Here is a 17,366-nt window from a genome sequence, read left to right on the forward strand (position 1 = left end):
TGTTTTCGCCGGAGTGAGCAAAAAATTTGCACAGATTAATCTTACAAAAAATCACCAAAATAGGCAATGAAATAAAAATATGTGGATTAACGTAACATAAATAAATGTATGTACATGATCGCGTTTCGTATTTGCATTCAACTTGGATGATTAAACGTTTTATATACTGATATTTTATATGAAATCCAATTGAACTGTGAACTTTCGTGTTTTTGATATATCTCAATTAAATGCATCTTCCATTTCAGTGCAAATCATTTTATTTGCGTTCATAGACTTAATTCTTATCATGCAAACATGCATGCAATTATGCTTTATTGGTATCTTCAAAAGAAAAAAGAACTTAGCTAAGATATGTTCTTATTCACATTGCTTCTCAAATTATGAAGTTCATGAAAAGGAACAACAAATCAATTACATTTAAATAAAAATTTTGAATATATTTCTTTCATTAATTTTATTCTTTTTTATCCTATTAATTCTTGACATCATGAAAAAAAGAAAGAATTTTGTTTGCTCTTCATACGTCGTTATTTTATCCATGAAAAGATCGAAAAATAGCAGGTGTTCAAATTAATTCTCAGAAAAAAATCAAACTATCTGAATTGATTTTTCTATTTTGCTTTAAAAAAATTTGAATAAAATATTACAACAAAAAATTATATTTTTTCAGAGAACAATTCGAAAACGATACTTCATATATTTTTTCAGTCTAGAGAAAGAAAAAAAGAGATTTAAGTACACTATATATAGACTTTTCATCGCCTCTCATTGGTTTGCATCTTAAGAGCACTTACATAAAGAGATTGTTATCAAGTCTAGTATGTTCCCCCAGCGTAGTTCTGATGTGAGCGGGCATTAGGAAGAATGCAAACCTTATCGATCCTCGTCGTGGTCTCCCTGGCCTATTTGGCGGCTGGACGCCCATTGGGTGAGTAAATTTTTATATTTATTAAGTTTAAAAAGGTATTTATAAAGTTAATCTTTGGTCAAAAAAGTGAATTTCTGGATAAAAATTAAATTTTTCTGATCATATTATTTAAACGTTTGTTGTTGTTTTCAAACATTTCACTTTTTTAGACAAAATTTATTCTACAACGCATTAAAAAAATGATTTTTTTTTCTCTTTTTAATGCATTTAAATATCAAAATTTAGTTGTAATTGGGTTCTATCGTACATGTCAAACAAAAATGTAAATGACTAATTCCACTTTCTTTATACTGATCATGCTTTATTTAATTTATCAGAAAGTAAGATATCGCACCTTGAAGATGAAGTCAAATTTCTGAAATCCAACCTCTCTGCTCTCTGGGAAATTGTTCACGAGCATGATAAGCTCTTTGGCATTGAGCGCCCACCAAAGCCATACAAAAGCGTTGTCAGGGAAACCAAGAAACATAAAGTTCACCTCCACTTCCATCTGGACATTCCTGGTTCTCATCCAGGTACTTTTCTTTTCTTGACCTGTTTCTGGCAAACAAAATAATTTTTATGAGTAGTTTGCAGCAATTCCAAGCATTTAAAGTTTATCAATTTTCATGTAAGCAATTTAAAATAGAGGAAAAAAAGTTTTTGTCTGAAAATTATATGAAAAACAATTATGGAAAATGTGTGGATTTTTCTTTGTAATTTGAATCACAACATAAGTGATAAAAATTAATTTTATAACATATTGCTGTATGTTAAGACACGTTTTAATCCAGAAAATACTCACAATATATTCACAATACCAAAATTTTAAAATTTAAATGCAGGTCATGAAGAAGATTGCCATAATGAACTGGAACCAGTCGCAAGTGTTACCAAGGAAACGAATGAACACAGAGTCAATATGGACTTCTTTATGAACATCCCAGACCATCCGGCCAGTGGTAAACGAATATTGTTTTTTTTTTTAATATATCTGCACGCCTGATTTTTATTTTTTACATTTTCTTTAAAATCATTTTACTTTTTTGTGCAAAAATATACTCAAATTTTGATTTGTGCCAGCAGATTAAATGAGAGTTCGCCTCATACAGAAATATATAGTAAAATTAACCAAAAATGTATATATACTTTTTTCGAAATTATATTCTATTACTTGTCAAGAATTTATCCTCTAACAAAATTACATTTAAAGTCAACTATTCATCATTGATTTTGCAGGATTCAGACACAGCGTAATTCCCTAATTAGAACTATGAGGAGATAGTTAATCAATAAAATTAATATTTTTTTTACATTGTAATGAACAGATCCGGTGAAGAGTGTTGAGAGAGAGACCGAGGAGCACCATGTTAACATGGACTTCTTCCTAGACATCCCGTATCATCCTCCTCCTCACCATTATAATGCCACCAGTTCCGACTCAGACCACGGTAAATAAAAAAATATTTCATTTTTCTCATTTCTGTAGAACACTTGAACTTTTTTAATTTAATTTCGTAATTGAATGATTCATAAAGTTCAGCATCAGCCCTTCATCTAAATGTGTGCAAGAAAATATATGATTCGTAGAAATAAGTAATAATTAGATAAGTTTTACTTTGATAAACACAGAGGACTGTCCAGTAAGACGCGTCGTCAAGGAAACCAAACACCACGTGGTCCACCTGGACTTCTTCATGGACGTCCCGGATCATCCAGCGGAGCATAAGGCGGCAACTACTCAGAAAGAGGGTAAATTAAGACCCAAAATGTTAGCCAAAAATAAAAAAAAAAGTTCAAAAATTGTAAAAATTTACTGTGGAATTATTGGGGTTTTAATTTTCGTTGTTTCGTGGTATGAAGAGTCCCATCAATTCATGTCCTCCACGAATTATAAGAATTTAAATTGGTATCAACTCTGTACTTCTGCGACAATGAAAAGAAATTAAAATTCCAAAATCTCGAAAATATTACACTCTAAAGACACATACTCATACGATATTTTGTTTGATATACTTATTTTTAAATTAGACGACAATTTTCTTTAAATGATAGAAATGCACTATGCCCAATGTCAGATGAGACCTAACCCTTATCAGCTTGCCAGTTTGCATCACCATGTTCGTGGAAGCATTGAAATCGCACAACGAGTATGTATATAAATGGTGCATCTATTTCTCAGAGTGTATTAATGATCAAAGAGGCTATGTACATGTTGATTTACGTACAAATTCATTCTTGAAAGATTTAATAATCTGACTGCTACATGTACGTAAAGATTTTATTTAATAAAGTAATGTGTTCAATATCCTTATAGAAAGACTTAAATTATGATGAGATAAAATCTTGAATGCAGCTCAGATGCTGAACTTTTAAACCACATGTATATATCAAATATATATAATTTTTTCAAAAAAAATATTTTATACAATAAAAATATCACCTGTTGGCTTTTCAGGGTGATGGAGATGTAACTATGTCGTTCCACCTTACTGGCTTCAATGTTAGCGACGACTTCGCGGACCATAACCACGGCCTCCAGATCCACGAGTATGGAGACCTGGAGCACGGCTGTGACACCATTGGAGAACTCTACCACGGAGAGCATGTCCAGGGACACGCGTAAGACATTTCTTTACTCCAAAGAATAAAGATGTATATCAATTGTATGCATATATATGACAGTCAATTTTGTTCTCTGCCAATAAAATCAGAACCGTGTCTGCCAAATACCATGGCAGAAAAAAGTCGTAGTTTTATTGAAAGTGTAATAAAAAAGCCATTCATCAATCAATCGATCAATCTTTCTACAGCAAATTTTCAAAGCATATGTAAATTAGTGTAAAAAATAATCATTATAATAATCAATCAATCAACCAATCAAACTTTCTGAAGCAAATCTTCAAAAAATATTGCACAGCTTCTTCAAGCATTTCAATATCTAAAAGACTCAAAAAATATTGTATTCCTTTTCACCGAAAAAGAATTACCGATAACCAGTTTGATAATTTTTTTTTCTTAAAAGCAATCCAGGTGATCTCGGTGACCTTCATGACGACGACCAAGGGACTGTTACTGCCAAGAGGTCATTTGATTGGCTCAATATTGATGAAGCAGATGGCATTCTGGGACGGTCCCTGGCTGTAAGTGTAGACCAAAAACTATTCCAAATTATTCTTTTTTCTTACAAAAAAAATTTTTAATCAAGTGTGTTTCATACCCCCTTAAGCCTTGCAGCTAGATTTTAATTGCTGAATATAGACAAAATTATTAATGAGGGCTGTGGATTTTATGTTTGATTTCCATAATGATAATGCTAATAGTGAAATTATTTATGTTCTACAGATTCTGCAGGGAGACCACCTAAGCCATACATCTATCATTGCCTGTTGCGTCATTGGTCGTGACTATGCTCACTGAAGCTTGCACTTCTAAGTGTTCATCAAAGTAATTTCCACGAGAAAAGCAACCATACTCCTGCAAAACTTTTCTGACTTTTAAAATAAAATACAATGAATTCATGACATCTTTGTTACTGTTGTAATTCGTTTTATATCAATTGTTGAAATGGGATACCAGGTACACAGCTTATAGTAAATTCAAAACTTTGAACCAAATTTATGCGAAAAATAGTAAATTAAGACAATATTGTGCAAATGGGATATCGAAGGTGTCTTTTTGGTCGTACATTGTATTTGCAGAAAGATGGGTCCATTCAGTTTTTTATGCATTGTGCATCATGTTCAGTTATATAAAAAAAATATAAACGGAGATTTGGGGGACATTTGATTGTAGTCAAATTACACTATTATGCAAATTTAAACTACAACAAATTCAAGTGAAAGTCATTTAAATTAAATTGATAATAAAGAAACCGCGGTTCATTATTTTTCATAAAAATGTTAGGAATATGTCGTTCAGAAAATATTTCCCTCAGAAAAGTTTGTTATATTAACCTCATAATATTTTGGTATTGGTGGTTATTAAAAATTTTCTTGCCTCCATTTTGCAAATATTGTTTTTTCATAACGAGGTGATTAAACAATTGAAAAATGAATTATAAGGTGTTCGAACATTATTGGATGAATTGTATATAGCGGTCTTTCAACATTCATTGAATATATTAGATAATTGCAAACAGAAACCAAAGTCACAAGTTCATTGGAACAATTCAGATCGGGAGCAAAGTAAACGAAAACCTCTACAAACATCAGAGGTGGGATCAAGAGCAATGACCGATCAATTTGTGTGACACAGGTCAGCAGAAATTTGATGGTTTGTATTTGCTATTAAGGTCATTGGTCATTGTATTGTCCATAGAATTTGCGTAAATATAATTTTATACTAGACTGTTGATACATGTGTATCTTTCATTTTGGAAATTGTTCTTATATGAAGACGGTCTTGCGCTTCGAATTAGGTGAGAGAAATAGATTTCATAATATACAGGTGATAATGATACAGTAAATCACACTTATAGCGAACACTTAAAATGAACAGCACTTATAACGAAATGAATTTCATTTCCCAAGACTTTTAAGAATATTTTCAATTAAACGGATTGAACAATAATTCCTATAATAAAGCAAAATCATACGTCTCTAGAATATCATTATAATCGAGTTTTACTGCATATAGCTACATAAATAAGGAAAGCTGTCGATAGAATTTAAAGATCTTTTTGAAAGATAGCAATTTATTCTTTTTATTTTCATGATTTTTTTCTATGATTATGAAATATAAAGCAATTAATTACTCTTATTTTTATCTATGATTTTGAAATACAAGACAAATCTGTCAGACCCTGTGGAGTTCTTTTTTTTTCTTTTTTTTTTTTTTTTTTTGGTTAAAAGGGATATATAAAATGAATATTTTCATTACATAAAACGTCGTTGGTGTATCTAATTGTCATATTGTAGTCAACAGTAAGAGATTTCTTGTAACGTGATTTTAAAATAAATCGATTATTCTTAATATAAAACAAAAAGTATACCCACTAATAAAGGGGCCTAACTGGTACCCATTGGATTTCCAACAGAATGATGGAAGTCTAATTTTAAAACACATACAGAGGTAGTTCAATAGAGAACTTAATTTTCTTTTTATTATCGTCGCCCACGTGGCGCAGTGGTTTGAGTGTGTGCTCTAGAGTCGCCAAGTAAGCAGTCCATCCTTACGTCGCGGGTTCGAATCTAACTTTGGGACGTGGAGACTGGTCTTTAGGATGAGACCGTATTTACCGAAGTCCCATGTCGCAGTAGGTGCTGGCACAAAAAAGTTCCCTCCTGGTCCTAAGTGCCGACTGTCGAGTATTGGACAAAAGCATCTCTCCAAGTGGTGGCGTCTCCATATGAGTAAAAAAAATTCTCGAGAGGGACGTTAAACAACATATTATCGACTTCGGAGTGTTTAAAATTGTGAATACAATCAGAAAGATTATTATCAAAATAAGTATTTATGTCATAAACGTTTGTTTACGATCTTTTTCATTCTAAAATATTTATTTGTTTTCCTTCTTATTTAATTTTGCATGATTTTTTTTTCAAAATACTGAAGTTTTGGCACTTTTTATCAACTTTATGTTAATATTTGTATCCATGCAACTGTTACCATTGTTACAAAATATTTGTTGAGAGTGCTGGGTGTTTGTTGTCATTTAAGACTACATTGATCTCTTTTAGAAGAAGACCTCCATATTAAGATATACAAAAATTATCAAATTTTAAAACTAAAATGTTTGAAAGAGGTAGAGCCACTTTGGGCCTTATTTGGCCCTGAGAATTTCTGAAAATTCAAAACTGCTCAGTTTAGGTTGCAAATGCAGTATTTATCACTTGGACTGTTGGTGACCACGTATCTATTAATTGTGACGTAATTTCACATCTAGTCAATGCAATAAGACGTCATAAAATGCGTCATTTTCCTCATATCCTGTAAGTTCCTTTGAAAATGACCTAAAGTTGAAGCGTTTTTTCAATATTTCATATAGAGCACAACCTCTGATCCAAAATATGCCAATACATAAAGAAAGACCTATTTCTGAAGATCAAAAAACATGTTTTATTTTTTGGATCGTGGGCTGTGCTCATATTTTAATTCTTTGCTGAAGGTAGTCAAAAACGCATATTTTCTGCAAATTTCAAGAACATTGCAATTTCTCAAAGCCTGTTTTCAAATATTTGGATTCTCAAAACGAAATTTTATTATAGAACATGAAAGCACCAAGTGTCTACTTTATTTTGATATATGAAAATGGGAAGAGGGTGATAGTTAATTAATTGATATAAGTACAGGGCCATTTTATGCATAAGATGGCTCTTGCTCTTTTTCTTTGCCTAAAGATTGTTGACGGCTTTTAAGATGTCATATCTAAAAAATGAAGTTATGTCTGATGGTTAATTTGTGGACTCCCAGCCTCGTTAAAGAGCTTAAATCAGAGATGTAAAAAAAAATAGGCGTTCGAGGCATTAATTTTTTATCTACTTTGTATGTAGAAATAAAATCAAAGTACGGGTGATCTCACAATGCACTAACTATATTTAAAAATAAAATAGGGGAGAGCATTCAAAATGTCAAGTAGCACTTATAGAACCTTGGGAAGTGTATATGGTTACTAGTTGTGTAATCAGCAGGTTTTTTTAATTTAAATTCTCAAACTAATATAAGATCTGGCAGAAGTGTTTTCGTATGAAAGTTCATTGACACACGGTTAGCCTTGACAACCCAGATTATATAATGAAATATATTGAGAAAACGAACAGTATTCAAACTCAAAAGTCCATAATACAATACAAAATAGTGCAGAGTAAATACAGAACTATAAAACATCAAAGGTGGGATCTGGTGCCATTATGGAGTGAATTAATCGATGAATCAAAAGATTGTCAAAACGCAGACAATTTCAAGTGACACAATTATTTAAGAAACAATTTTTAATTAAAAGATAAAAAAAAAGATTTCTGTCGTGGTTGAAATATCAAAATAAATCACATTTTTTCACAAATCACAAAAAAACATTTTTTACAGCAGATACTTGTTTAAAAAATCGAGAATACATGTAAATCGCAGTATATGAAGTCATTTTAGTATTGCTCAATTACACAGAATAAAAAAAAACACAATTACAAGTACAAAAAACATCAAATAGTTCATCTTTGTCGGGTTAAAGTATTAATATATTTGAAAATTTAAAAAAGGGAAAATTAAGCCCAAAATATTAGACATTATAATAAGTTTTTGGGGTTAGGGATATAGGATGTACATGTACTGAATATGTATACATTTCAAAAAGTTTAATATTGTAAATGATATTTCAATTTTAACATTATTGGATCAGGAAAAATGGGTATAGATACGAATGCTTCACAACAAAAATTTTTTTAAAAGCAGACAATATTCTAACTGATCTCAGCTCAACACTTTTACTGTTTATATTTGGATATTTATTTCTTAAAGAATGGAACATGTTTTACTTTTGCTTACAATACAATGCAAATACATTTTCTATGCTATTTTTTTGTTTTTTTGGGGTTTTTTCCACCTTTTTTACAATTTATTTTCTTTTTATTTATAACGATTATAACAACTGAAGATGACGAAAATATCTACAATAAAAATCAAACCCTTAAATTTCTTAAGAAAGTGGTAAGGGATTGGTTTTTTTTTTCAACTTTATAGGGAGAATTCAGTAGGAAAACACATAAATAAATCCATCTCAAAACATTTTTTTTGAATATACAAGATTATAAAAATTACAAGATTTTAAAAAAATATATATGATCATGTTTTCTTAGAATGAGTCACTGATGAATTCTTTTAGTTTAATAAAATTTTGATAGACCTCAAAATAAAACCTCCTGTCCAACTGTAACAATAAAGCTCTGATATTGTACAGAAACCTTTCACATTCGTGTATATTAAAAAGAGTTAAGAAGTTCGAATTGAAGTTCATTGTACTTTCTTTTCAAGGATATTTGAGTTAGTCTAATTGCATCTTTAAGGGGGAAAAGGCTAGACTACTCTCTTAAGGCGGTGCATACAGATCCTCTTAGAAATAGGTCAAAATGACACAAGTAAGAACAACAGCCTTAAAAATCTTGCAAACACAGCAATAGAGCGATACGTAAAGTAATTTCAAGGGTCCTTAATTTTGCTAACTAAGAAAAGAAACTGATTGGCTCATATGGATGAAAGATTTGTATATAAGAAAAAGAAGAACTGGCCAATCCAGTCCTTTGCCCTCAACAGAGAAGAAAGGTAGAACTGAAAAGATGAACGCTTTGATTCTGTTGGTTGCCTTTGCTGGTAAGTAAACTTTGTTTGATTTAATTTTAAATTGACACATCACCAAGTAAAGTAATACATGTACAGTCATTTTTCAATACGTTTCAATAATTTATATACGCATGCTTACATTTATACATGTAATATATGCAAGCTTACATTTAAAAAGTACATTTGTGTTTCATTTGATAGAATATTAAAAATTTTGTCATTATTTTTTTCATTTCTTTAAAAAATTGTTGATATTTACTTTTTTTATTCTTCTATAGATGTGCTTTTCTTTCTTTCTAATAATTTATAAAGTTTTACACTTTAGTCTTTTAATTTAAGGCAACATATGAACTAATTCTCAGGTCCATAGAAGTTTTCATTAATAAATTCCTAATTAAGTGAACTTTTTTCATCTGCATGTTCTATAAATAATTGACAATTTGTTAACAGAGAAACTCTTTTTTTTCTGAGAACTCGAATAATACATTTTAAGAATTTTTTCTGCTGTTTTAATGTACATTTCTTTTTTTTTTAAGAAAAAATTGTATATGTAATTTTCTAATTGTATGCAGGCTTTGTTGCGGCGTCCAGTAAGAATGAGGCAAATATTCACCTCTATCTTCACCTCTCTGATGACGGCAATCAAGCCGACGCAAACTATGCCAATAGTAAGATATTTTTATTTCACGTCACTTCTCTTACATGTACATCGGCAGAGAATGCTTACTCCTGTATGGCATCCGATTGAACCTTTGATGTTTTGGAGTCCCTGATTGTTTTGCTCTTATTTCTGTATTGTTTTGTGGATTGTTGAGCTTTAATACTGATCGTTATCTTTATAATCTTATCGGAAGATGAATAATTAATATTATTTTTTCGTTTTACAAAAATATCCGAAACCACTGAAAATATTTGTACTGTGTAAATTTCACATTTGTATAATTAAGCATTTTTGTCTCATTCGTAAAATACTGACATTGTTTTAAATGCAGAGCGTTTTGCTGTCTTAAAACTGTATTTCAAAAATTAATATAATTACATGTATTGAGATTTTTGATAGATCTCTTTTGATTTTAGTTTTAATTTAAAATCTGGCTTTCCATTGATGTCTCAATATTTAAGATAAACGAACCTTCATTTAACATTATTATTATCATTAAACAATTCATTTCATATATTAACTACATGTGTTTTAAAATAGTATTTATGCATTAAATAATAACCTTTAATTTTGTAACTTTTTTTCTTTTTTGTCTTGTACATTTTACTTGTTTTAAGACCGTAGAGTAAAACTCGTTTATAATGATTTGACGCTTACGACATCGTCATAAAACTTTGAGAATTCTCAACAAAATTCTCAACTCAAGTCCTGAGAACTACTCAGCTGAAAATTTGAAAATTAAACGTAGTTTAAGGAATTTTTATTTTTCTCAGCTTTTTTATGACGGCCTCTGAGTCTGAGAATTTTGGATTTGAGAAATTTCTCAGACTTGAGAGCATTCTCAGACTTAAGTATGTTTTATGACGGCGGACCAAGATGTTTTACATTCCCTGTGACTTTAAAATATATTGCAAACTTAATAAAAGAATAAACTAATAACACTTACAACGAAGGAAATTCATCTGTCCCTGGCACAATGTTATATGAGCACTTTTTTAAAATAGAGTTAGGAAATTCCATTCTACAGAATGTCTTGTATTAATTTCACAGCGATGCATTATGCCCAGTGTGAGATGGAACCTAACCCCAACCAACCAGCTAGTCTCCACCACCACGTGCACGGAAGCATCGAAATGTCACAGCTGGTAAATCTATAGAATTGATTTAAAAATTGTGCTTAAATATATCTTTATACAAAAAGCTTTCATAAATTTAGATATATTGTTAATATTTTTAATGGATAAGGTGTCTTATTAGAAAATATCAGGAAAATACAGAAATACAAGAAAAATACATTCTTATTTTATTGATATACCAGATCTTTTTTTCTTCATTAACAAATCTTAAAACTGCACATATTTACTGGTGTCTCATTGTAAACTTAAACATTTGCATAAAAAGTGTAATTTCATTTTTTTTACTTTAACTTTCATCAAATGATATTCATAAACTAAACTATGGCCTTACTTTTTAGTGTCAAATTGTTTCTCAAGCTTGCATCGTTTAATCATTAATTATAGTCTATTTTTAAAACAGGAAGTCTTATTTACCTCCTAAATTGGAGAGTCTCATAGTATCGCGGTATGGGAAAACATGGAGACTTGTGGTTAAAATGAACTTCCATTCTTACTTTTACATTTACGATGTAATTCTACATAAGAAATAAACAATTATACAAACAAAATACTTTCAAAAGATGAACTTTATTATAGGTTTTACCAGATTATAAATTCAGTGGTCTAAATATAATAAAACTGGAATAGGAATTAATCTGTAATATTGCTTTTAAAAAAAATTCCAACGAATGTTCCATACTTTTTAATCATCACAAAAATTCACATTCAGACGACAGACAAATAGTTTTCACAACTAAAAGGATATGAGCTATGTATCTACTTTTTGGAATATACCGCGATACAATGTTGAACCCGCGATATGATTAGAATCGAATTAAATGTAATAATATTCGATGATATTTTCTACCGATAATTTATTCAGAAATACATTAATTTTTACCTAGGGTGACGGTGAAATGACAATGAAATTCCACCTGACTGGCTTCAATGTTAGCGACGACTTCGCGGACCATAACCACGGCCTCCAGATCCACGAGTATGGAGACCTGGAGCACGGCTGTGACACCATTGGGGAACTCTACCATGGCGAACATGTCCAGGGACACGCGTATGTACCCGGATGTAGCTCATTTTGGCTACTTATAAATTTTAGGAATTGGCAGCTAAATAAACAATTATATTTTTGTGATTTTGTCCTAGAAGTTCAGAATCTAAGTCTTGTTTCAAAATGGTAAATTGGAATACGTGAAAGTAATCGTTACGAGCTACAAGTTTGTATCGACAGAATGCTATAAATAGCGAAATATTATCTTCTATTTAAACAGGAACTGTATTGAACATTTTAAAGAAACTTTGAATCAAAAATAAGAAAGAAATTAATAATCTTCAATTTAATACATTTCTTGAAATAATTCCTCATCATTTTTTTTCTCTCATAAAATTACAATTTACAGTTCTTATCAAAAACCATTGTGCAATGATTACAATTTATAAAACTTACAATAATTACAATTTACCAATACAATTATTACAATAATTACAGTTTACAATTATTACACTTCTGTTTTCAGTAACCCTGGTGATCTTGGAGATCTCCATGACGACGACAAAGGAAATGTAGAAGATACTAGAAAATTCGATTGGCTGACCATTGGACACGAAGACGGAATTCTGGGACGTTCATTAGCTGTAAGTATCCATTATGAGGTCCCAATAATATTATAATTTAATATTACAATATATATAATATCATAATATAATATTATAATATGTATAATATTATAATATCCTATATGGTTATTTAAATTTTCATCTCTGGGCACATAATGAACAGATCAATGAAACAAATACAGTTATCAATAGTCTACTACATTAATTAGATATAAATGAACTGTATCCAAAGAAATTAGAAAATGTTTGATATAAAAACCTTAAGAGCATTTCAAATCAACACAATGCATGAAAATAGTAGACTATAAACAGAAAATCTTTAAAAGGTAAAATTAGTGTATATCATATCTTTATAAATCACAATTTTTCCTGATTTCTTCTTCTTTCTTTTTGCCACGAAGTAAACTAAAAACATTTCACTTAAGAAATAGTCTAAATTTTCTAAGATTAAAACAAGAATTCAAGTGAGACAAAAACATTATTTATCGATTCTATCTAGGCAACGTTATATCAATGTACTTTCCCCAATTAAGTGCACAATGTATTTATCTTATAAAATATATGTTTGATAAAAACATGCATACTGCAATATTTCCAAAATGCAAAGTTTAAACATAATTTCTTTATGTTTTTTTTTTCAAACACCGAATTTGGTGTAAAATTATGGATCTGTGAATTCATTCTACATTATTTAATTACATGTACACTGTAACGTGTAACTAGTTGAACCATATTTCTAATAGAGATATCTTACATTACAGATTCTTCAGGGAGATCACACTAGCCACACTGCCATCATAGCCTGCTGCGTCATTGGTCGTTCACATGCCCATTAAGATCTTAAATAGATATTATGTGTGGTATATGAACTCTTGAATGTTTTACTTTCATTATCTGCTTTACAAATAAAAATGAAAAAACAAACTACTTTTGTTTTTCTACCTTCAGAATATAAGGGACCGGGACAAATTTATGATTCTCATTTTTCTTAAGTACGTGTTCTATGGCATTCGTATCTGACTCATGCCTTTAGACTTATAAACTTTTCTGCCCCATGGTAGTTTCTAAATGTTAGTGAGATAATTGCAATAAAATCAAGGAATCATTCCTGGTTATTCAGGAGGTAGGATTAGGGACCAAGGAGAAGTATAAATCACCTGTAATGCTTTTATAAAAACATTCTCTATAATATTACAGCATATATATATTTTATAATATAAGATTTTAAAAGATATTCAAATTCAAAAATTTTTGGCGGGTTTGATTGACACATCCTTGCACTTTCACAAATTAATTTTCTTCTTAATCCTTAGAAAAGTGGCAATCTCGTTTTGTATAAATGAAAAATATTAATACTATAATCCAAAATAAAAAATATTAATACTATAATCCAGAAAACTTAGAGTAGACATGTTCAAACACACAATATATAATATTGTCAGTCCGTGCTGTTGTGGTAAGCAGACTGTGACGATTGAACGCGATTTGTAAACATAGACAATAACAGAACTCGTGCCCTGTTTACAAAAACTGTTTACATAACACGAGTGTGCTCGATTTGCTAAACTCTGTACGCAACTCTTAATTCGGAATGACGATACTTGTGAATGAGTTTTGCCCTCTAATATTCCTACTCTGAATAAAATTATTTTTCTGGATAAAAGTTTTAAAATTTCTCATTAATACACAACAAGATTGCCCCTTTTCCTAAGGATTAGGAATAAGGTTAAAATTTGGTGAAAGTGCAAGGACGTGTCAATCAAACCCGCCAAAATATTTGAAGTTTTAATAACTTTGAAATGAAATAAGATTTTTAATTAATTTTTGTGTGAAATGCTATTAAAATATATAAGTCGTAATATTATAGAGAAAATATTGACTTCAAATCTGCGTCCAAGTACCTTTAAATTTATTCTAATAGTTCGCCGAAACATGGCTGACAATTGCCGACTCGGCGTTAAGGGGGGACCTATGTCGTTCTACGTCATAAAAGCGTTATTTGACGTCACAATAGCGACGTTTCTTTTATATCTATTGACTTTCGCTAAATTCTGTGATTTAGGTCTAACATTGTTTAAAAATATAAGTTTTGCATGGACACTTTGTGTATTTCTAGTAAACTATATAAATCAGATTATATTATGTTTTTACCATCAATTAATTTTTCCATAGTGCATGTCTACATGTAATTCCTATTTAGTACAAATATAAGTATAAACTTAAACTCAATTTCTTTTTTTTTTCTTCATTCTGAGTATAATCTCTTTATCGGAAAGATTTTATTAAGTAATGATCCAAATACATTTAATGATTGTAGTGTATTGTCAAAAAAAATCTCACTGTAAAAAGGTAAATTAATCAAGAAAATCATTTATTTAAATTCTCTTTACTTAAAACATGATCCTAAGTTTTCTTTTTAAAAATGATATTGATATGAATGTGCCGGTATGTATTTTAAAATTATTAATATGTAGAACCTGATTAATTAATGATTATGTTATAAATCAAGTATTTATAATATGTATTTTGATATTGAACTTATACACCACAGGTAATACGTGTAGGTACAGGTAATAAAACAGACTATACACAGGTGACCTCTCAGGTGTAAAAATCCCAAATTTGGCTAGATGGGAATAAATTATTTGGGCTACATGTATGTGGGAATAAACCTCATGAATATTTATTTTAGATATAAGAATAATAAATAAAGTTCTACTTAATAATTATTTTAAAATGCATTCTTAATATCAATTAAATTTTTTTTTAAAGAAAAAAAAATATTTAAATTTAAAAGCACAAGTTATAGCAATATTTATGAAAAGAGAATGGAGTAAGCCAAAATTCTGAAAAAAAAGTACAGGTTTCATTCGATGGTAGCAATATCCGGTGTCCGTAACACACAGTGGTGAATGGTCTTTGAATAATGGTAAATCATTGATCACACTATAAGTTGTATAATATATAGTTTTATTATTAAAAAACTATAAAATATATATAGTTCATATATGTTTTTCTTATGAGTTTATCGGTAAAAATTGTATTTTCCTAACTGAGAGCATCGTGGCAACGAGCCCGGCATACAATTTGTGCTTCGTAATTATTAACTTGCTTTTCTACATAAAAAGTCTTTTGTATCAATTATTCAGCCTATTCACAAAGGGGGGGAGAAGCTAATTTTTAAACGTGTATGTGGGTTTTGGTTTATGAATATGTACATGTATGTAAGGTAATGATATGTGAAAAAAAAATTACATACTCATAAGGTACATATATAATTATAAACCATGCAAGACCCAAGTACATGTGAAACCCCCATCCCCCCCCCTCCCCAAATAAAAAATAATAACCAATTTAATATCTGTTAATTGTGTATATTCGCTGCTTTTATCCTCATGAAAATGAAATAAGAACATATGGAGTACAATATCAATAATATTGTATGAGGTTTCACAGAAATGTCAATTTTTCAAGTTTTCACAAAAAGTGGATGGGGATGGTGACCTACGTCTACTTCATGGGGAATTTTGAACAAAGTATTTCTTCGCTCTGAAAAAAACTACAATTTACAACTACAATACATTTTGTGTTGTAAATGGTAATTACGAGGGGTTATCAAAAAGTTCGTGGACTGAGGCTATAAAATTAGTACTATGTAGTATGTGCTTTCAAAATTTATACTGAACATAAAGCAACAAAAAATAAAGAAATGTTGAAAATTTTAGCCTGATACGTTCATTATTTGCCAAATTATTATAAAATAAAAACGACATTGTATGTTCACCCGGCGCTGTCGTCGTTTATTTTCATGACGTCCGACAACGTCATCGTTTTTTTCAATGTCTGCCTTTTCTACCTCATACACTTTTTTATGAGATTCCCTGGAGCCGAGTAAGGACTAAAACCCGCCTTGTTTATATGACTTTACAATGTCATGAACAGCGGCTTTCAATGAATATAATATTTCAAATGGATTTATACATTGAGAGATCCTCGCTTGATTGTGCCAGCATATTTTGCTCTTGGGAGTTTAATATCTACACACAGATGATCAACGTCATTTTTTGACGTGATTGATATTTTTCACACCTTGTCTAGAAATCGACATTAACTGTGCATCCTTTTCACTCTGAATCTATTTTGACATTAAAGACAAGTACTCTGGATGCATATTATTTCTCTGTAGCCAATTTAAACATTTTTTAGGTCTATACAAGTTTTTTCAGGGGGCAAAACTTTATAGAATGTTGGAAAAGAAACCCCTCCCCCTTTTGACGTCATTTTCAAGGCCTCGTTTGTTTGGACATTCCATGTAAAATTTGCTATAAAATTTCATAGAAATTCCAGAATGAAGTGAAAATTTCATATTTAATGGAACAATTGTGTCCTAACACATACCTGAATTAACGGGATTTTTGGATGTAAAATAATTATATCAGAAGAGTTTTTCTCAGTTTCTCAGAGGTCGGAAAAACGTCGGGTTCGAGGTTGCGCCGCCTGGACATACCATTGCTTACAAAAACATTACTAATTTATTAAAAAATAAAATATATGATTGATGGTTTATTATTTAGATAGAAAAGATGATGCTAACCAGATATTTAAAAATTCATTGATGTACCTAAAGCGGTTTTAATTTTATGGCGCTAGTCCACGAACTTTTTGATAACCCCTCGTATATATAAATTCAATTCCCCGCATAGTTTGCAATGTACTTTTGACAATAAAGATACTCATGCTGATCCTCCTGCTATGTCCTGATAACCCCACTTTC

General features: G+C 30.3%; 1 protein-coding gene across 1 annotated transcript; it reads left to right on the top strand.

Annotated features, from left to right (window-relative positions):
- The first annotated feature begins 790 nt into the window (after positions 1–790).
- LOC134269269 (uncharacterized) lies at positions 791–13,516 on the top strand. The gene is made up of 15 exons (XM_062751473.1): positions 791–931; positions 1,249–1,446; positions 1,756–1,872; positions 2,239–2,361; positions 2,543–2,662; positions 2,966–3,060; positions 3,369–3,532; positions 3,936–4,053; positions 4,256–4,313; positions 9,077–9,214; positions 9,757–9,852; positions 10,896–10,990; positions 11,866–12,029; positions 12,493–12,610; positions 13,354–13,516. The coding sequence occupies exons 1-15, from the start codon at positions 868–870 to the stop codon at positions 13,426–13,428; spliced, it is 1,743 nt and encodes a 580-aa protein (XP_062607457.1). The 5' UTR covers positions 791–867; the 3' UTR covers positions 13,429–13,516.
- Positions 13,517–17,366: the final 3,850 nt, after the last annotated feature.

Source organism: Saccostrea cucullata, unplaced genomic scaffold (assembly GCF_032062105.1).
Source record: "Saccostrea cucullata isolate Sc308-1 unplaced genomic scaffold, CSIRO_AGI_Scuc_v1 ctg712, whole genome shotgun sequence".
Taxonomy (NCBI): domain Eukaryota; kingdom Metazoa; phylum Mollusca; class Bivalvia; order Ostreida; family Ostreidae; genus Saccostrea; species Saccostrea cuccullata.

Excerpts from the sequence above, each read along its gene's own strand:
- LOC134269269 (XM_062751473.1), top strand. The coding sequence starts at position 868 with ATGCAAACCTTATCGATCCTCGTCGTGGTCTCCCTGGCCTATTTGGCG. Across the intron at positions 9,853-10,895 it reads CGACGCAAACTATGCCAATA|CGATGCATTATGCCCAGTGT; the intron begins GTAAGATATTTT and ends TTAATTTCACAG. Across the intron at positions 12,611-13,353 it reads TTCTGGGACGTTCATTAGCT|ATTCTTCAGGGAGATCACAC; the intron begins GTAAGTATCCAT and ends CTTACATTACAG.